The 22,690-nt window shown below is 42.7% G+C and overlaps 1 protein-coding gene across 1 annotated transcript; it reads right to left on the reverse strand.

The window, feature by feature from the left end:
* Window positions 1-282: 282 nt before the first annotated feature.
* SAMM50 (SAMM50 sorting and assembly machinery component) lies at window positions 283-20,304 on the reverse strand. Its single transcript, XM_082280670.1, has 15 exons — window positions 20,170-20,304; window positions 18,381-18,491; window positions 16,686-16,787; window positions 16,117-16,204; window positions 15,434-15,540; window positions 13,431-13,561; window positions 13,143-13,230; window positions 12,521-12,649; window positions 11,803-11,874; window positions 10,630-10,716; window positions 9,188-9,258; window positions 8,710-8,777; window positions 7,755-7,901; window positions 6,515-6,656; window positions 283-5,799 (listed from the first exon to the last, which is right to left on the reverse strand). The coding sequence occupies exons 1-15, from the start codon at window positions 20,188-20,190 to the stop codon at window positions 5,754-5,756; spliced, it is 1,410 nt and encodes a 469-aa protein (XP_082136796.1). The 5' UTR covers window positions 20,191-20,304; the 3' UTR covers window positions 283-5,753.
* Between the last annotated feature and the right edge of the window lie 2,386 nt (window positions 20,305-22,690).

Consider the following 22,690-nt stretch of genomic DNA (forward strand, 5'->3'; position numbering starts at 1 on the left):
CCAGAGCAGAAGGTAGCAGAGATTATTTTCTGAGTTAGTTTCACTAGAGATTTAACCCAAACTAATCCCCTCTGTCACCCAGACCCACTCTTGTCCCTCACCTCCAGTGGCTTTTTTACAGTCATTTTGGCAACTAAAAGAAAAACCCAACCCAACGAACAAAAACCAAAATCACCCAGCCCAAGCTTTTCGGTGTGACTGAGCACGGAGTCACCCGAGGGCAAGTGCCAGCAGAAGGGAAGTGGAGGGCACACATGACCAGGCTGGAAAGACTCTTTCGAATGGCAGTGCAGACTTCTGTGAACTTTATTGAAACTGTTTCTTTGGAAGAACAGATAAATTTCATTTCCTGCAACAACAGTGTGTTGCCCGTAGAAGAGGCTTTTAGACTGCAAATGAGAATTTACCAGGGGTGGGATCAATACCAGTTAAAAAACCACTTTGCAAAATGAAATAATTAGCAAGGATGTCAACTGCATTCTCCTGGCATAAGCCACATGAGACATTTTACAATTGCAAGCTCAATTTTCAATTCATCAATTACCTCAACTGATACAAAACCCACACATTAATGTTGATCTGCAACAGGACTAGCAGAGTGGATATTTTCATTTCATAAAATGCATACCGAAGTCTTAGGTTACATTTAGCTTTAAGGCAGAATGGGAAAAGCATTTTATCCAACCTCTGGGGGGAAAAAAACCCATAAAAATTGATCAGTTCTCATACCAGATTTTTAAAATGAAATTGCAGTCAGAAAATGTGTCAGTATAAACTTTTAGCAAGAAAGCAAACAAGCTGGTTAATTTACACACACAGACCAAATGGTAAATAAAACTTCCCTGATTCCAGTACAGCACTCAAGATGTAACCACTTAAAAGAAAGTATCTTTTAATAATTGAAATAAAGCCACACAGATAGATCCATTCACCTCTGACTTTGATGTCCTATCTATTTATGAAATGCTTCAGTTGGTAGCTAAGTAGAAAAAGCACTCAGCCTATTGCAAAGCGAAAGGAGGCAGGGCTGTTTGAGACAAGAGAGAGCCCACAGCAACAGAAAGTCAATTACACTTCAGAAACACCGAAACAAAACTTGGAGCCTTTTTAGGACTCATCAAACAAATAGGGCTCTTCTAAACAGGAAATGAAGAGCTGTCACCCCTGCTTTGATCAGTGTTAGTGTGCAGTGATTTAACTGGCTAATGGCCACTAACAGGGACACAGCTGCTGCTGCACCAGGTCAGTGGCCTGCAGTTCAGAGCAAGCCCAGCTATGTGGTTTAAACCCTCCATAATGAATGAGATACCAGCCCTCTGCAGCCAGAAAATTCTCTCTGGTACCTTCCTCTCATTAGGGAGGAGATTCCTATATATTTCTATAAGAGTATATTCAGTATTTCAATAATGACTGTACACCCATTAAGAAAACTGCCAGAGCATAAACACGTCATTTTAGAGAATTACATTGAAAAGACTAAGCCTAGTTTAAAATGTTTTTATTTTCAGTGCTGAACTGCTACTTTAATATTTAGGTGAACATTTAAAAGTCTGAATCCACATTTGCTCATTTTAACATTGCTCACCTTCTTTTTGATAGAGGTGTTTCTTCCTTTACTTTAACCTCATAGCATTTTATACTGCTTTCAAAATTTTAGACTACCTGAGGTTACTGTAATTAGATGTATCACAAAATAACAGTGACATTGAATATATGGTCTCTCTTCTTCAGATATTGAAGCAAGGCAAACCCACCCACTTAAACCAGCAAATTATTGCAGCCTTGTTCTGTTCTAACACCACCTGTACTGACTTTCTAAGATGACAGAAATTTCAAAGACATAAGACACAGTTCATTTTTCTTCCTGGTCTGCCAGATGAATGAAAATGTGCTGGGGTGTGACTGCTGGTGTTTGGGTTAAGTTTCGTTGTTTGGGGCTTTTGGGGGGGGCAAGGTTAATAACGTTATTTATTAAATACTGAGGTAGGAATGTACCACCTTACTGATGCCACTGATTTGCTTCAGAGTGCCTTCTATCATGTATTCTATTTAACTTAAAAGCTTTTACAAAGACAATTTATTCCATGCAGACTTTGGCTCTACCAGCTGCAGACTGGGTTGCGTTTTTTGCTTAAGAAGAAAGCACAGGATACACTCAGCACAAATTAAGGTAAAATTATCCAACAGCATTGCAGTTGCTAACAGCGATTTACCATTGCTCTCATAAAACATACATCCACTATTTCAACAAGTTTGCCATGGTGGAGAAGCTGTGCAAAAATTCTCCTGAAAAAGATTCCTACTGAAGCTGTGGCTGCAGGCTCCAGCCCTCTTGAAAACAAGACAAGAATAGCAGAACAAACTACTGTACACTCAAATTCTGTAATTTCGGGATTATTTTCTTATGCTCTTCCATACAAAGTTTAGGATAATCTTTCAGACATCTGACCAGCTCCTTAATAGTCCCACAAAGGAGTCATGGTATTTTCTTTCCCCCATAACATCACAGTAAAAATTCATACTTTTTCATGTGAGTGCTCACCCAGCCCAGAGAAGGGAGAGCTAACCTGACCCCCCCTGCACTTTTCCATGTGATCACACATGGGAGAGAGACTTGAACACTTCCCTCAAAGGGCACAATAGGGACAGAACTTTCTACACAAATGCCTGACAAAACCAGCAGGTGTTTTGCAAAAGTAGGAAGTGCTAAACATTAGTTGCTACACCTCTGCAAAGACTGGCAACTGTGTTAAAAAAGGCACAGAGTGACAGCAAAGGTACTTACATTGAAGCACGCTTCCATATTATTGAGGTCAGCATAGTAATTTATTTGTAAAGCTTCTATTTTCAAATCAAATACAGTTATGGCCTTAATATGGCAGCAAACCTGCCCTTATATTCTCACAACCTCACAAGTTTCCTCTTCCACCTTCCCTAAGCCCCCTAGAAACTTACTCATTAGCAGCACCTGATACCACCAGATTTCCAAACATAAAGTGCAATTTCAACTTTTTAATATAACCAGAACAGCTGGAAAGCACCCATGCTCTGAGAAATGGTGATGGAAATATTTGCCATGCTTCTGACATGCTACTGCCACCTTCTCACTGCCTCTTGGGTGCCCCAACACACCACTGAGACGCTTCAAACCTTGTCCCAAAACTCCTCTCCTCCCCAGGTCTCCCTCAGCCACCAGAAAGGGCTGCTAGTAGTGAATTAAGGTCACAGCTGAAGGGACTCTGCGACCTGGTGGGACCTGCAGCCTCAGCACTGCTGACACGAAATCAGGAGCCCACGAGCACATCCCAGGTGTGCTGTTTGGGGACACTCCTCACCACCTTGCTGTCCCTAACAGCAAGCAGCATGCCTGAAGAGCAAGAGCATCTTCACTACTCCACAGGTAAAATGATATCCAAAACTGCCCATTTAAGCAAACACCAAGCTTCTGATTCACAGTTCTGACTGCAGGCCTTACTCCTTCTATCCTTTCAACTCTGGCCAGAAAAACAACCACCAAGAACATGGATTCATATCTTTCCAAAGCTGTTCTCCCACTGAGCACTATGGCAGCTACTACTGGAATTCTGATTTCTACCTTATCCATTTTAAGTATCTGGACCTCTGCAGCAAATTTTAAATGGAAATATATTAATCATACCAATATTCCATAGAAGCAACCACAAAATCCAGATGTTTCTTCCAGAAGAATTCAGAAATACTTTCTATACTGGATAGCCTTTGTGCACTTGTGGTACGTCGTAAGAAAATGTTACTTTTCAATCTAGTGCAATGCCAGCAGGAAAACAGTGACCCAGGCAGAGGCCCAGGGAACATCATTTTGCTCCCTTTATCCCACTGGATGATTCTCTGGCGAGTGGCACAGTGTGGTCTGTCAGAAGACGTGCTCAAAGGTCTCTTCAGCCTTCAGCAGTTTCTTCCATTCCTCCCTTGTTTCTCACAGAGGTCAGAGCTTAATTGTGGCCTGGCTGCTGTGTGGTGTGCATACTGAGTTTGGGGCTCTTCCCCTAGGCCTGCTCAGCTCAGAACACTGCTGAGACCTCTCAAACAGCCAGCTGAGCTTGGGGCTCTTGTGTCATACTAAAGAACAGCACTTGAGCAACCTTGAGTAAAACACGGTGTGCACAAAATAGAACTCTTAAGGCAACAAAATACAGCTAACTTTGAACTCCTAGGAGAAAACCCTAATAGTATTTTAGTATCTAAACATTCACATTAAAAATATTTTCATATGTCAAAATGTTGATAGTCCTGGGAAAAAACCTAATAACATTTGTTGACATTCTTAACATAGTTTCATATTTTATCTCATAACAACAAAAGAATCATCAAAAATCCTTGGTTAAATATATACTTGCTACAGTATCTGTTAGATAAACACACTGAGAAAGTTTTTTCCATCAAATTTTGCTATTTGAAGCAGCTGACTTCTGTCATTCACACAGTTTTGAACATCTGTAAGCCTACTGCTGCTACTTTATGAGGAGGGAAGGATGTTTAATCAAGCAGAGCTCTGCAAATCCAGGCAGTCCAGTTTTTAGCCTTCATATTTTAGAGGATTATCAACTAAACCAGATTTAGTTACTCTATTACACCAACAGCAATACAGACCAATGCTAAAGCAATGTATAAAATTGTGTTCTCTTTAGAAAGAGTGGAGTCTGAGTGCTGACTTGACTGGGAACAGGCTTTCATGGCAGTCCTGACACATTCAGCAAAGTCAAGTCGAGCACCAACATGTCCAGAGCTGTGTCTTTAGCTGAGAAGAAAAAACCAGGAGTTTAACAGCTTCTGTATTTTTGTTCTGCCGTCCCAGAATCTTCTTTGTAATGTGATTTTAAACCTGCCAACACTTAGTAACAAAAAAGGTGAATGTAGATGCAGGGAAAAGTGCACTCCAAGTTCAGCACGACCACACAGGATTGATACATATAAAAATTATCAGTATGCAACTACCTCCAAAGATGTTGGGACCAAAGTAGTGAATAAGTCCATCCTTATAAACTGGAATATACTCCAAGTGATAAAGCCAGGGGTGACTTGGAAGTGAAATTAACATCCCAACAAGTCAGTAGAGAGACAAAAGGGAAACCAGGTAGTTCCACACATTCATGTGTCTGGAGTCCCTTTTTGCAACTGCTACAAAAAGCTGGTTTTGCAAGACATAAATCAACAGCTTTGCTGAGAGCATTAAGACACTCAGAGCCCTGAACCCTTCAAAATTATGATTTTAGTATTTACTATGCTAGACAGATGACCTGAACTTTTACAGTATGCAATTCAGATTGTAGGATGCATTTAAACAGAGGTGATTCACAGTAGTGAAATATATTCAAATCAGAACATTTTAATTCCTTTAGAACCATTAAAAGATATCATTTTTGACTCGTAACAGCTTTTCTAGGGACTTGTGGTTGGAAGAAGGTAGGCTGTGCAGGCCAAAACTCTGATGATATGAACAATATTCAAGAGCCAATATCTGATACAACTCTAATATTTCAAGTAAAAGCTGTAAGACAGACTCCTACAAACACTCTCCCATCTTTGATAAGAATCAGAGGTACAATGAACCTTTAGAGCATAATTATTTAATGTAGCTTCTTGTGGAGTCCAAGAGGTAAATCACTCAGCTGTGTGTCTGCATTTCAAGGAAAAAAGACCATTTTGAAGTATGTTATAGTCTTGATTTCATCTCCAGAGCACAATTTCATTTACTGATGTAAAATATTTCTGTATTATAGAAATCTTATTCCTGCTCCAAACTGAACACCATCACATATCCTGAAAAGAAACAAATAATAAACAGTGTAAGTGATACAAAAGGTACTGATGAAATTAAAATCAACTCTCCCTATCCCCAAATTCCCAACGTTTTAGCAGACAAAGGCTTTTTTAAATAAATGTTCTGACAATCTGTCGTCCGTAGGGAGCATTTGTATTTCCAAATAAAGCCCGTAATTTTGAAATTGCTATTATACATTCACACTGCCTACAGAAACATAATCCTGCTCCTGTATGAAAGAATCTCACACAATACTCACAGACAAGAACAGGGCTCCTGAAGCTTTTTTTGTTGCATACTATAATATTTGCTTGATGCAGGAGAATTGCTTGCTAACAAATGAATTTGTTCTTCTCTTTATCTGTAAACTTGTTTTCATTTTTCAAGCAAAGACATTAAACTACGTATTTATCAAAGACATCAAACGAGGTATTTATCCAATCATTTGGGTTTAGAAGGCTTAGGAAAACCCCACAAGCTGTTTCCCCACAAGAAATGAAGCTGCTGCACAGCTGTTTATACATTTCAACAGCTGCTCTCAAGTTTAAGGAACTCTGAAGCAAAGTCTTAACCCAGCTGTGAAACCAAGGTGAATAAAGCAGGCTGGAAAAGCAGCACTGAGATGTCTTTGTTGGCACGGAATAAACAAAACTACAAAGCAGAATTCTCTCTAAGAAAGCAGAACCTCTAAAGAAGTCAGTGTGCCAAACCAACCTGTCTCCAGCCTGTACTCCCATGGGGAAGCAGTAGTTGAGCTCCAGCCTGGCGATGTTTCCCAGGCGCAGCACGATTCCGGCGCCGTAGGACCAGCGGATGTACTCTGCCAGCCTCTGCAGGTGCGCCCTGGGACCGTCACCTGCAGTCAAACACCAAGGCATGAGAAGCAAAGCAAGACAGCAGAACCAGAACCAAACTGCTGGGATTTTAGCTGGACTGCTGGCTGGTCTCTATGTCCTGCTGCAGGGTACCTACTAGCAAGAAGGAGGAAATGAGTATTAAAGATTTCAATGTCTTTACTGCTCTCTTCCAGTACTTGAAGGGAACTTACAGGAATGATGGAGAGAGATCATGGGCAAGGGCCTGGAGTGACAGGACAAGGGGGAACAGCTTCAGGCTGACAAGAGAGTAAGTTTGGATTGTGTATTAGGAAGAAATTCTTTCCTGTGAGGGTGGGGAGGCCCTGGCACAGGCTGCCCAGAGAAGCTGTGGCTGCCCCATCCCTGGCAGTGTCCAAGGCCAGGTTGGATGGGGCTCTGAGCAAGCTGGGATAGTGGAAGGTGTCCCTGCCCATGGCAGGGGGGAGAACAAGATGAGCTTTAAGGTCCCTTCCAACCCAAACCATTCTGGGACTCTATTCTATCATTTAATGGGTCTCTACTATTTTAAAGTGGATTGAAGTATCTCCCTCCCATACAGATGTCACCTTTCTTACATCAAGTGAGGCAGACATCAAATATCACTATATTCTAAAACTGACTGAAATCATACTGAAAAGTCATATGTTAATACACTGAAATATATATTGAATAAAGTTAGGGATGGGAGGAAAAAAAAGAGTCCCATCAGCTACCACACCCTCATCTAATGCCACCACTTTTTTTCAGCTCATCCCAGTAAACACCAGAACCTCACTAAAACATCATCTTTCATTCTCCCTTCAGAATGGTGTTAGATAGCAAGTGTTAATTACACACTGGTCTGCAAACATCACCAGTTCACAGACACTACCATTACCCTCCTGGCTCTCTTTCCTACAAGTTGTGCTAGAATTTATGGGGTGAGCTAAATAAACTACTGCTAATCTGCCAAATATATAAGTTAAAAGCAGCAGGTTTTTGACAGGCACCAAAATATATGCAGTAAACAAAGTGCTTCTGAGTGAACAGACACAGAACAGCTCTCCTTTGTGCTTTTATATGAAGGCAAGAGGGGTTTTTATTCTGTTCAGTCTTACCATAGTTGAGATTGCAGAGATTTCCAGCATTAAGGAAGAAATGTGTTCGGAAAAGATCCCCAAAGCCTCCGCGGCCAGGCCGGAAAGGGAGAGGGGTGTAGAGATGAACCCCTCCAGCCCAGTAGGCTTCTCCTCCCAAATAATCACCTGTTCAGGCAAAATGTTGGAATAAAGGCATTTACTGTGGAACATATTATAAGAATCACTTGTTAAAGGTACAAAAACACATCTGTAAGTTGTTTTACATTCCACTTTTACCCTTTACAACTCTTCCCATTGGCTTCTAACTCTCTCCAAACTCACTACTATTAGTTAAAAAAATTAGCACTTACACATTTCTATAAACCTTCCAAGGGAAGTGCATTTTTCTTCATTCCCTCACTAGAACAGCCTGAGGCATGCACCTACTCATAGTAGTTCAACAGAAGGACCTCCTGAACACCTCTGCAATACTTTCCTTGGTTTTAAAACTGAGAAATTGATACAATTGAACAATTCACTTCAAAATATAATGGATATTGAATCCACTGACAACAGCAGAGTAAGGAATAGAACTGAGGAAGCTCCTGGCTCTCCAAACACCTCTGTTGAGCAGATTATCTTTCCCCTAAGGTACCTGAACACAGGCTGTATCAGAGACTTGCTATAACCACGTTTTGGAAACTTTTCCAGCTTGAAGGTTGCTTACTAATTAAAATGATGCACTGGAAGTGTGCAAGTCTGAACACACACATAGTTTACAAAATTAGTAATTAATTATGGTTTAACTAAGAAGTATCTGGCTTTACCCCATTGTGAACTAATCTGTAACAACATATCAAAGCCGTAACACCTCTCCAAGTACAGAATGAATGTAATTTTCAGGTTATAGGGAGTTTAAGGACTCTCTGTGGCTCTCTGTTACCCACTAATATTTACAGTATTGTCAGAGGAGTGGGGTTTAAAAGTGTCAGACCTTCACTCTGGGGTCCAATGCTGTACATACTGAATCCACGCACACTTGTTGGTCCACCAAGGTAAAACCTAGTGAATACAGATAAATTTAATGTAATGCTTCACTCAAAGGTAACTTTGTAACAGGTTTAGTAATGTGATCTTTAAACACCAGCATTAGAAGGCAAAATTGGGTACAGAGTGAGCAGAGTGACAATATGGCTTTGTGTCTGAATAAACCTATGCCTGCTACAGGATTTTGCAGGAGGTAAATACCATTTTGCAACCATAAATATGAGCAGGCAGAGCAGCTACACAGCAAATTATAAATTTTTACCAGCCCAATATGAAAATGGCTTGAGTATGAACATGCAAGTATAGCTAACTAGAAACATTTTATTCTCCTCAGAACTACTACTGTTCCTCTCTTGTGCAGAGTTTTCTGTATACATTACCTGTGCTGACTGGAAAAAAAACACCCAGCCATTTAAAAAACTTGCCTGTCAGCTATACTGGATGGCTTGTCTCCAATAGGTACCAGCATTCCGCCCCAGAGTGATGCTGAAACAACCTTTGGAGAGAAAAAGAAGTTGTTTATTAGTACTCATTCCTTAATTTCCCTGACAGGATGAGCTAGATTCCATCACCCCGTAACAGACAGAGCTCCCATCAGTCTCCCAGAGTTACAGCTGCTCACACCCTGTGGATATCACAGCCTGTATGTTGGATTTTCAACAGATTTTCAGGAAACTCTTGATGGTTGCTGCCCTCTTTCTTTCATGCAGTGCTGTGCCTTGAAAAAGTCAATACAGCACATTTGAACCAGATGCTACTTCCACAATGGCTTAAGGGAGCACTCAACCTCATCCAGCACCTCTTTTCTTGAGAATTTTCATGTCTCAAAGTAAGACAACACTGCTGCCATCAATTATTCCTGGCAATTTGAAACCCACAGGAGACTAAGTCCAACAAGCAGCTGCCAAAAATGTACAATGATGACCTGTCTGTAAATTAGCCTTATAATTAAATGAAACCACCTTCTGCAACTCACTATACTGACATCAGATAAACATAGAGAGTTACTCTTTATCTATAAAAAGTAATTCTTGCTACTCAAATCACTGTAACAAATAGATTTAATCATTTGCTTGCTGCCTGTGTACAAGTACTACTGCCAGACAGTGAGATCTATTGTCAATAACTTTGGGATGCAAATTATTGTAACCCTTGATTTTTAAATCTTCACGATGCAAGTTGCTGTTTAATTCCCCACTCAGCTCTGAAAAGAATTTATTGCACTATCTCCATGTGTTAAAAAAAACTTCTAAATACAGTTAGAAATATTCCTGGGATATGCTGAAATTCTTATTTCAGTTTTTCAATATTTCAATTCAAAACCCTATTTCCACCTAAGTCTATGCTGTTGAAATCAGTCTTCCTATTTCTTCCCAATAACTTTACACACAAGACATAATTACATGCTATGAAAACAAGAGCATGTAAGATGAATAGTTACATATTTATAATTTCAATTATAAAGAAAACTAAATCAAGATTATTCTGAATATTCATGAAGGTTTCAAAACTTTTAAGTTTTTAAAAAACTTACAAAGTTTTTGAAAAATCCCTTCTAAGAAAGACCACAAAGAACAGACATGGCCAGCATCACTTCTGGAAGGAAAATCATTCTTGTGGTCAACTGTGCAACAAGTTCTCTCCAAAATTCCCACTTTTCAAGTGATTGTGCAAAGCAGGAACATAAAGTTAAAAATAAAGGTAGTCCATATTCCAAAAAACAAAATCAAGTTATCTATTCCAGCCACTTTTCACGATCTTTTCCTAATCCAGGATGAAAAATAATCCTTATATTAAGCCTAAGACATAGGTTTAATAGCCCCAGATAAACTTCAGGACAATTACTAAAATATCTTAAAAAAATTACCGAATCCCAGAGAAGTTGCTTATTGAACTGAAATTCAAAATCCTCTTTCAGAAAGCTCACATCTCCACCTGTGTAGCCAGCCAACTCCTGCAAAGACATACATTTATGAAAGTTGCAACATATATTACATGGTTCTTCCCTTTAAAAGTTCAGCATGTCTGCATCAGCACAGGCAGTGTTTTTCTTTACAAGAAATACAGAAACACTGGCATGAGGGCGCAGATGAATTTTGGACCAAGGCATGTATGAACCTCAGAATATGAGCTGCATTTTTTTCTTTTCCAAATATTAAACCAACTATTGCTTTCTAAGCCATTTTGTAAATGAAGGCAAGATAGAATGGAGCTGGAAAATTCAGCATCCAAAATCAAGACTGTATTCTCTAGACCTGAGAAGGTTTCATGTGGTGAAGAAGGGCTGAAGAACCAGACAGCTGCATGACACAATGTGTTATTTTCAGCTCCCATGAAGTGAGTGAACTAACTCAGTGTTAGAGGAAGGATCTAACAAATGACACATTACCTAAACCCTGAATTACAACCACTTTTCTCACTCACAACAGTTCACTGTTGCTTACAGTAGCACTTTTACTTCCAATGGCATTTCAAATCTGCCTCTAAAGCACTACAGAAATTAATGCTTCTGAAGTATTACCCATACAGCAGAAAAGCCAGCTTTTACAAAGGCTCTGACTGTAAAAAGCATTTTCTGTGCCAAAATAATACATGCATATGTCTTGGAGAGTTATTTTTACCCAGTCTTTCATTTTAGTTCTCAGACTTTCAAATTTTGTAAGTAGCAACAGGACTACAGCCTGGCAACCCGTGGATGACAGTGTTAAAAAAGAAGGGCTAATAAATACCCACTGAAAGTGTAGTGCAAATACTGCCAGGGATAGTGTCTCTCAGGTAACAAATTATTTAATGCTGGTGGAGAGGCTGTGCTCTTTGACCAATGGCATACAAATGAAAATTTGCCACCATAAAAAAAGTTTCACGATTTTGAAAGGCACACTCAGTAAATAGAAAATGTAATTACCGCTCCTCATTGTCTCCTAGTCAATTTTAGACTAACTTCTAACTTTAGACATTTTTAACATGAGCAGCAATTAGATAAATTAAGACTCAAACACACAGACAAAACCCAATAATAGCATAAGTGATTTAAAGCTACCTGATTAATTTTCAGCAAAGCACCTCGTTTTGGCAAGATTGAGGAGTTCCGAGAATCAATTACCATGGCATGCTGAGGAGAACAAAAAAACTGGGTTTAGCTTCTTGTATCTGTTGAATACCTCAGAGTGACATTATTATTTTCCTTCAAAAAATGCGCAAACAGCAGAAGACAACAGCTCCAGCTAAGATTAGTGGAGCTTCATGGATTTGGGAACAATATCCCTACAGGCTGGCTTTGACATTTATGGGCCACATGAAATGCATATGTTTGTATCTTCTGCCCATGGCATGCACCAGAAACAGAGCAGCAGCCCAGCTGCAAACCACCCATCTGCAAAGAGTTGATCTCCTACAATTTGTAAGCTACAAATGAAAGATGGCAAGTGACCAGAAACTGGGAGAGGGGAGAATGTTTACAAAAGGCTTAGGATGAGGAAGTTTACTCTTCCTGTCTGCTACAAAACAAGGCAATTCTGCAAAAAGAGATGCCAGGTGAGACAGAGGGAGAACAAGCCAAAGCCTGACAGTCAACTAAGATTCCCTGTTCTCCCCTAGGGGCCTCCTGGATTATTCAGTGGCAATGACCAAACACAGCAAAAGATGTTTGAAGGAAAACACATTCCCTCCAAAGACAAAAAGCTCCTTTGGTATCACTCCTAAGTATGAGATGACTCAAAGCCATGAGTTTTTAAAAAATTATTATGAGAAAGCCTTACAGAGAGAGAGGATTTCAGAGAGTGTCCACTTTCCTCTCGAACAGAAAAGGATGCTGTTCTAGCAAGGCAGCCAAGCTCTCTCCACACACCCTCCCACTTCAGTGTGTGAGTGGTCTTCCAGATGGGAAACTACAATAAAGAATTGAGTAAGTCATGAAAATAATTGCTACAAAATTAAAACAAGTATTTTTTTATATTTAAGTCTATGGCTTTCTTCCCAAACTTCTTGAAACAAAGAGAAACCCTTTTCCATTTCAGAGTAATGCTAATTCTGCTCCAGCCAAGAGTTAGATGCACACTAATTAATCCATTCCAAACGAAAAATAACTTGAATTGGGCTGATACAGTAAGCTAGGCCACCAGCTGCCTCTCTGAAATGACAATGTAAAAAAAAAATGAAGAAAAACATGCTGGCATTTTTATATGGCCAAAATGAGATCGAATTGTAACAAAAAGTCTAAGATGCACAACCTCTGTCATTTTCAAATCACTGACCTCTTTCAAGTAAGGAGAAGTCAGCTCTGTGCATGAGTGATTCCATCACTCAAAAAGTAAACCAAATATGTGCAAGAGCTCAACTGAAATGTGCATGAAGCATGTGTTACACTTGTGCTACACTCACATTAAATTCTGTTGATACTCCTCTGTCTGTTTCTCGAAGAGAGCTCCAAGGGAACTGTCCAGTTACTTTGTACACATTAACTGAAAAACTGAAACACAACATTACTGGCAGGTTTGAAGAGGAAATATTTAAGGTAGAGTTTTGAATAATCACAAAAACTTAAGAAACCAGCTCTGCTACATCATTACCAGATCCTCAGGAAAGAATAAACGTAATTATTACTCCATGAAAGATCTTATTGTTTTATATTCCTTCACTAAAAAAAGTAGTGAAAAATGCATCCCCTACTTTCTTTCAAAGTTTCCAGGCTGTGGTTTGAAGAAGGACAGGCCATATGAAGTTTCCTTTGTTCCATAGGAGAACTGGAAGGTCACCTTTTCTGCACGTCCAAAGAGATTTGGGAACTTGAGCCCCAGCACCTACAGAAAATTTAAAAAAAAAAACCAAAAAAAACCCCAAAACACTAGACAAACAAACAAAAAACTCCCCACATTGTAACATTTTATATAGTTTGCTGTCTTGCATCTTAATCATATGCTGAAAACAAGAACGTAATGAGAATTAGAAATTAAGACATTTAAAAATACTTTTAACTGAGTATGGTTTTTTCCTCAGTTAGATTTCTCTTTGCACCGGCAGCAGAAGCCAACAGTGCAAGTTACAGTCAAACATCCAACTTTTATTGCTGTTTAGTAGCTGCTGACTTAATCTGCACTCTACTGGGCCATCAGTTACTTCAACCAAAATCTTCAAGCCTGTCTCAAAGCCCTGGGGAACAAATCTTTGGCACAACAAGCAGCTGCTCTGCAACTGCAGACTCTCACACTGATCCTCAGGAAAACTCCTGTCAGGGAGGGCTCATCAGAACCAGAGCAAGGGAAAATTATCACTATGGAGACACTTCCCTGTAGTTTTGTTTTGAGGAACAAGATCCTTCTGAAACCAGACCTGATGGTGGTGCAAGACACTTCTACAATTCTCCAGAAACTACTGAAACACTTTTGCCTATTCTGACACAAATCCCTTGCATCTTCCAGGCAGTTCTCGGCCCTCTGGCAGAAAAGATGGAGCAGGTTTCCTCCAAAGACAGACACTAGCACTGTACTATTGTTGTGTATTCTATTGGAAAAGAATATTAAAAAGCTCCCAAATCCTGACTGCCTTTGTTTGACAGGTGGTGGAAGCAAATCAGTAACCTGAGCTTTGTCATGATGGTTATTACACCATAAACAGAAAAGGCTTTTAGTGTGAAGTACTAGATGTATAAGCTTCAGATGAATGTAAAGGATTAGAATAAATAAATCTATTCAGCTCTTAAGGAAACATAATCTGTGTTGCCAATACCACTGTATACAAGTCATGTTTTTATAGCATTCACGAGTTTTAGTTCTCTGTGATAAATTAAGAAGCTGAGCACAAAAAGAGAAACCCAAGTAGCTGTCAGTCAGTTTTGAGCAGCACTGGAGGCAACAGGTAGGATTCCCTGCTGGATTCCTTCAGGCCACAATACCCTGGACCTGGCTCCAGGCAGTGGAGCTGCATAAGCAGCTCTCAACTCACCTATTTCCAATTCTCCTTGCACATGCAAAACAGCATCACCTGAGTCAGGCAGGATCTTATCTAGGTTAAAAATATCCCTAAGAGGAAAAGGATGAGTCCCTTGATCTGGCTTATCCACCAGTCCCAGGCACAGCTGCCCTGTGCAAGTGAGAAGGCAGAAAGGGTGCAGCATGAGCACCTGAAAGCACAATCTGCTCACAGCAGCACTTCTGGTAAAAGCACATTCACAGAGCAGCAGTACAGCTGGTACTTCCTGTGGCAATTGGTCAATACTGTTCACACAAGATTTTAATCTGATGCATCCTTAATTAAGTTATATGAAAACAAGTTTCAAAGTTTGTATAATTCATGAAAACCTTGTGTTCTACAGCCCAGAATAACTGATACTGGGCTAAAAGAGAAAAACAAGAACAATTTCTAAGTCAAACATAAAGCATTTTGACTGAGAGGAAAAATACTTAAAGTACATCTCATAGAAATGAAATGCCCAATTCCTTACTAATCTCTCCAGTAGATAAAATATCTTAAAAACTTACCATGCTGAGTTGGAAGCTACAGCATTCTCCCCTAGCTCAAAATAGGCTTTTGCTGAATGAAAGCCTGACACAAAGGCCTCACAAAGTCTTAGTAAGGCTGGATCAAGACTGGATCACCAAATCCCTTGCTAGGTTTGAAACTGAAAGTAAGAGAAGTATCAAAAGGCATTACTAATAATTTGAAATAATCCATACCATGCTGCCTTCATTGTTGCCAACCATGGTGTTATAGCTCCCAGTTAACCTTCTCAATTCTGTTACCTCAAAGGTCACATCTAAACCATTTGGAAGGGCATCATCTCCTAGAGAAACAAACAAAATGCATGCTATCTCTAAAGAATTATTTGAAAAACTGCAGACAGAAGATTACTTGAATTATTTGAAAACTGTTTGAGTTAAGGCATAATAAAAGTCCACATTACAAAGTGACATGGCTTGACAAAAGGAGGTCTGGATGTGAGTGCAGAATTTGGTTTAATCATAGGATGACTGGTTTGAATCATTTCATGTCAATGTGATGTGCAACACAAGTACAGGACACATCTTCAAGCTTTCCCTCACATGTTCCTTGAAACTGTGGATTAAGGAATGCTTACTGTAATTATTTTAGTGCTGAAAATTCACTCATGGACAAGCAATCTTCAAATACACGTACACATATATGCAAACACAGGCAAATAGATCTTCCTCATAAGGATAACTGACATAAACATATTTGTATCCACAGCACACCCATGTGTTTATCTAAAATATAGAAAGGTATATACAAGACTAAGTTACATACACAAAAAAATGTCCAGCCTCTTACACAGGCAAATATATATATACTGCAGGTAATATATGAGAAAAGAGGTGAGGATTAATGAGGGAATACACACCTTGACAGGTATCAATCAGAACATCCACCTGTCTAAAGATTCCGAGACGAAGCAACTTCTCACGAGCTTCATGTGATTTTCTCATCACCTAGAGGATGAGAAAACTAGTTCACTCATAGAATCAGAGGATGTTTGGGTTGGAAGGGACTTTCAAGGTCATCTAGTCCCTTTGAGTCTTTCAGGTTAATAAAAAATAACGAGGATAAATTAGTTAAAATGCAGGTGAGTTGTAAAATACTCACAGATTTTGTATATACAGATACATATGTGCACCTTCAAAACAGAACACAACCACTTTAGCACTTGCATCTGCAGAAATAAATTAAACCCAGAGCATCTGGCCCAATACCTTCATACCTTTCATTAGTTTGCTTCCTAATTACTTTAATAGTTAAAACAATTATTCAGTTAGGTTCCAGTAATTACAACTTATTTAGGGGGCCCCTGTTCTTGGCAAAACTTGACAGTTGCCCCATGTCTGAATGGAGTGGCCCAAAGCAGCCAAAGAAGAGGGAAAAAATTTTAATTAATTTTCAAACAGCAGGTCTGATATTCACTACAACACTTACATCAATGAGATTTTTAGCCTTGAAAACATCAGAGATTTCATACATGATGATGTCATCTTTGGTCCTTCCAAGTCCATCGAAGTGCACATGCTGAACCACCACCTAAACACAACAAATGTGTACACACAAGTATTGAATTTGCATCTAATAATGAGGATCAAGGTCACCAATGCACAAAAATTATTGTGAGAAACCCTGATGATTCCTAGGGCCAATTCCTGCCAACCCACATTATCAGAAATCAGTGCTATCTACGATTCTGGGATGTTGCTCCCATAACACAAAAATGAAAGAGAACTCTGACACCAAAGCTAACACTGGCTGTAGCAGAAGAAACTCTGACAGACTGCAGCTGCTGGGATTTTAGTTGTAAATGTTGTATGGACAAAGAAGCAACTGCAGAAATCACCTAAGTATTAAGACATAAGATAAAATATGTAGTTAGTTGTAGTTATTTGCTACTTCTTTTATCAGCTATACAGAAACAAAGAATTAAAAGAAGAAAATCAAACACCAAACAAGTGTACAAGCCACAAATATTTAAATTCTATTAAAATCATCACTACCACAGAAGCAGTGCAGTTTCAAATGCAGATGAAGAACACTCCCATTATGAGGTTTTATGCTTTCATCTTGATACATAATCAACTGACACAATTTTATTGTAAAAACCACAGCACACTCCATGCTACCTGGTACAAATGGACTACAGTGATTCCATTTCCCTTATTTTTCCAAGCTTTCCAGTGAATTTTAATTTTAGGGGTAAATGTCAAAAAAGATCTGCTTCAAAGAGTTGTCTAGGATTTACCAGGCTGCCCAGGCCAGTGAAGACCCCTGGGGGGATTAAAAACCATGTGGATGTGGCACTTGGGACATGGTTTAATGCTGGACTTGGCAGTCCTGGGTTAACAGTTAAGACTCGGTGATCTCAGAGGTCTTTTCCAATCTAAAAATTCCATGATTCTATACCAGAGTTTGTAAAAGAGACTATGCAGATTATACTACCTCTATCATAAATACCTGTATGACTCTATGTATTCATGTACAATAAAACAGCAAAATAACAGCAACCTAGTACTACCCATTGTGTAAAAAAAAGCCTATCAGCACATGTACATAATGAACTAAATAAAACCCAGCTCTTATCACCAACCTTTAAGTGAGGACGACTCTGAACAACACCAAGGAAAATTTTAATAAAAAAATAAGATAACATGGTAACTCACCCCTCTAGCATGACTAAACATATTATGGGCCAAGCCACACATGCTCTTGCATGTAAATTACATATTAAAAAAGTGACCATCCTCTGCTGGAGTCAGTATTTCCCTTAGTGACATAACTGATGTGGTGGCATTTTCCCCTAACCTGGCTAATGCTGCACTTGAGCAGGTGAAGGGCAGGTGCTTGCTCTACTCCTAAGCAGCAGTGGAAACCTCATATGAGAAGGAGAGCAGCAGCATCTGCAACCAGGTTTATTGGCTCAAAGCTGAATTTTAGTGACAACTCCTGTGGTAGGGATAGAAGAAATGGATAAAAGAACAGGAACCAGATAGCAGCAGATTAATCTCACAGTACTAAGTGTAATTCTTTCACATCTCAAATCATAGCTAGGAAAAACAAGAAAGAAAGGGTGCCAAGGCATTTATTTCTCTCCCCCCAAAAAAATCAGGAAGTTGTTCAGGCACTTACATCTTTGTTTTCAAGAATTTCCTGCTTGGTCTCAGGTTCAACTTCAACCAGTTCAGGTTCCTCTCCCAAGGCACCAAAGTCTGGCCCAGTCATTGGAAGAGGCTCCAAACTCTGAAAACATAAAAGAAAACTGCATTTAATAGGGTACATGGATTTATGATTTGTGCCTTTTGTCAATGAGAAAAACCCGTGGTTCTCAACAGTGTGCCCATCAAATCCTAAGGGAAAAAGCAAAAGAGAACTAAAATGAAAGGAATTACCAGAACACTTGACACCTACCTGCTTGCTGAAATTTTTAATGAAAGCTAAATAGCTTCCACACGGAATGATTTCTGAAAAATACTCTGCATTCTTCCAAAAAACAGCCTTAACTTTTAAGACAAGCTTCCTGTGCAAAAAGATGAATTCCACTTTCTTAAAAAGAATCTAAAAAAATCAGGCTGTCACTTCTCTAGTTTGGGTTTTAGGAGGCAGAAGAGTATGAATGTCGAGCAGTAAAATAAAAAGGGTGTTCTCAGAACATTAGTTTGCTTTGCATGTGTTTATTTGTCTTTATATTTCAATATTTCTTTTAGAAGTAACTTTTCAAATAAGGCTCAAGAACCTCAGGCTCTGACCATCAGAGCCAAACACTTCAATCAAACACAGCATGGCTTTATTTACTGTACCTGGAAGAGTCTTAAAATAAGACATATCAGAATAGCTGTTTTCCTGAATAGTAAATTGCTGTTGCATATCAAAATCCAGAAGCTTCACAAAGTTCAGACAAGTGTGAAACACTCTGTATCCACACAATGTTGTCTAGCAGTTCACACTACAGATGGACACAAACCACTAAAAATTTTGCATCATCAGTCACAGTACTTATACACTCTGGAACCAGCTCCCTTCAGCAGCTGCTCTTCAGCCTTAAAATGGAACACTTAGACCTTTAAGTTCCTTCTTCAAGCACTGGTTTGTGTATCTGTTCATCATGATTTCAGACATGTGAGGCCTCACAGCCCTCTCCAAGCAATGCAACTCTCCAGCCTCCACTTCTCACCGGGGCAGCTTCTCTTTGCATTGGGCTTTTTCAGCTGCTTGGGTTTGGGTTTTGTTTGGTTTGAGTGGGGTTTTTATTTTTTTGTTTTCATTTCCACAGTCTCGTTCTTGCCAGCCCACCCCCCTGGGGAGGTCAGCTCTGGGAAAGCCTCGGGAAAGACCTGAAAAAGACCCAGGTTTTCTAATACGAAGAAGTTTTTTACTGAGCAGGAATTTTTTCTCTGTTGTGAGGGTGCTGAGGCCCTGGCACAGGCTGCCCAGAGCAGCTGTGGCTGCCCCATCCCTGGAAGCGTCAAGGCCAGGTTGGACGGGGCTTGGAGCAGCGTGGGATAGTGGAAGGTGTCCCTGCTGATGGCAAGGGGGACGAGTGACCAGATGATCTTAAATGTCCCTTCCAAGCCGCCAGTATCTATGATTCCATACAAGACCCAGAAAGGAGCTGGGAAGGGAAGGCGCCTCGGAGAACCGGGACGGGCTCCGACCCCTTCTCCCGGCGCCGGCCCGGCTGTGCCGGAAGCTCCGTTCTCGGAGCCCGGAGCGGCTGAGGCGGGGCACGGCCCCCGATCACGGCCCCCGATCACGGCCCCGATCACGGCCCCGATCACGGCCCCGGCCGCGCTGTGTCCGGCCCGAAGGTCGCGGCGGGGAGCGCGCGGCCGTGCGACCTTCGGGCGGCCCCGGGGCGGGTGCCCGGGTCCCAGCCCCGGCGGGTCCCGCCCCGGCGGATCCCCAGGGCCCCGGCGCTCACCCGAGCGTGCACAGTGCCCATGATGGAGGCGGCGGCGCGGGCGCGGCCTCGGTGTCTCCGGCGGGCTCGGGGCGCTCAGAGCCGCGGCACGGGGGCGGCCATGACAGGCGGCCCCGCCGGCGCTCATTGGCCGGGCCGGCGGAAGGGGCGGGGCCAGGGGGCGCTTCCTGCGGCCGGAGGTCACCCAAAGGCTCGGGATTCACCCAAAGGCTCGGGATTCACCCCAAAGCCCCGGGATTCACCCAAAGCCCCGGGATTCACCCAAAGGCTCGGGATTCACCCAAAGCCCCGGGATTCACCCAAAGGCTCGGGATTCACCCCAAAGCCCCGGGATTCACCCCAAACCCTCGGGATTCACTCAAAGGCTCGGGATTCACCCAAAGCCCCGGGATTCACCCCAAAGCCCCGGGATTCACCCCAAAGCCCCGGGATTCACCCCAAACCATCGGGATTCACCCCAAACCCCCGGGATTCACTCAAACCCCCGGGATTCACCCCAAACCCTCGGGATTCACCCAAAGGCTCGGGATTCACCCCAAAGCCCCGGGATTCACCCCAAAGCCCCGGGATTCACCCAAAGGCTCGGGATTCACCCAAACCCCCGGGATTCACCCCAAACCCCCGGGATTCACCCCAAAGCCCCGGGATTCACCCCAAAGCCCCGGGATTCACCCCAAACCATCGGGATTCACCCCAAACCCCCGGGATTCACTCAAACCCAGGGGATTCACCCCAAACCCTCGGGATTCGCCCCAAAGCCTCGGGATTCACCCAAAGCCTCGGGATTCACCCTAAACCCTCGGGATTCACCCCAAACCCTCGGGATTCACCCCAAACCCTCGGGATTCACCCCAAAGCCCCGGGATTCACCCCAAACCCCCGGGATTCACCCAAACCCCCGGGATTCACCCCAAAGCCCCGGGATTCACTCAAACCCAGGGGATTCACCCCAAACGCTCGGGATTCACCCCAAAACCCCGGGATTCACCCCAAACCCTCGGGATTCACCCCAAACCCCCGGGATTCACCCCAAACCCCCGGGATTCACTCAAACCCAGGGGATTCACCCCAAACCCTCGGGATTCGCCCCAAACCCTCGGGATTCACCCAAACCCTCGGGATTCACCCTAACCCACAGGATTCACCCCAAACCCCTGGGATTCACCCTAAACGCTCGGGATTCACTCAAACCCAGGGGATTCACCCCAAACCCTCGGGATTCGCCCCAAACCCTCGGGATTCACCCAAAGCCTCGGGATTCACCCAAAGCCCCGGGATTCACCCTAAACCCTCGGGATTCACCCCAAACCCTCGGGATTCACCCCAAACCCCCGGGATTCACCCCAAAGCTCGGGGATTCACCCCAAACCCCCGGGATTCACCCCAAACCCCCGGGATTCACCCAAACCCCCGGGATTCACCCCAAACCCCCGGGATTCACCCCAAACGCTCGGGATTCACCCCAAAGCCCCGGGATTCACCCCAAACCCTCGGGATTCACTCAAACCCAGGGGATTCACCCCAAACCCTCGGGATTCACCCCAAACCCTCGGGATTCACCCAAAGCCTCGGGATTCACCCAAAGCCCCGGGATTCACCCCAAACCCTCGGGATTCACCCCAAACCCTCGGGATTCACCCCAAACGCTCGGGATTCACCCCAAAGCCCCGGGATTCACCCTAACCCACAGGATTCACCCCAAACCCTCGGGATTCACCCTAAACCCTCGGGATTCACTCCAAAGCCCCGGGATTCACCCTAACCCACAGGATTCACCCCAAACCCTCGGGATTCACCCTAAACCCTCGGGATTCACTCAAACCCCCGGGATTCACCCCAAACGCTCGGGATTCACCCCAAACCCCCGGGATTCACCCTAACCCACAGGATTCACCCCAAACCCTCGGGATTCACCCTAAACCCTCGGGATTCACTCAAACCCAGGGGATTCACCCCAAACCCTTGGGATTCGCCCCAAACCCTCGGGATTCGCCCAAAGCCTCGGGATTCACCCAAAGCCCCGGGATTCACCCCAAAGCCCCGGGATTCACCCCAAACCCTCGGGATTCACCCCAAACCCTTGGGATTCACCCAAACCCACGGGATTCACCCCAAACCCTCGGGATTCACCCCAACCCTCGGGATTCATCCAAAGCCCCGGGATTCACCCCAAACCCTCAGGACTCGCCCCAAACCCTCAGGATTCGCCCCAAACCCTCGGGATTCACCCCAAACGCTCGGGATTCACCCCAAAGCCCCGGGATTCACCCCAAAGCCCCGGGATTCACCCCAAACCCTTGGGATTCACCCAAACCCACGGGATTCGCCCCAAACCCTCGGGATTTGCCCCAAACCCTCGGGATTCGCCCAAAGCCTCGGGATTCACCCAAAGCCCCGGGATTCACTCAAACCCAGGGGATTCACCCCAAACCCTCGGGATTCGCCCCAAACCCTCGGGATTCACTCAAACCCAGGGGATTTACCCCAAACCCTCGGGATTCGCCCCAAAGCCTCGGGATTC

The sequence above is a fragment of the Coloeus monedula genome (assembly GCF_965178545.1).
Source record: "Coloeus monedula genome assembly, chromosome: 4".
NCBI classification, from domain to species: domain Eukaryota; kingdom Metazoa; phylum Chordata; class Aves; order Passeriformes; family Corvidae; genus Coloeus; species Coloeus monedula.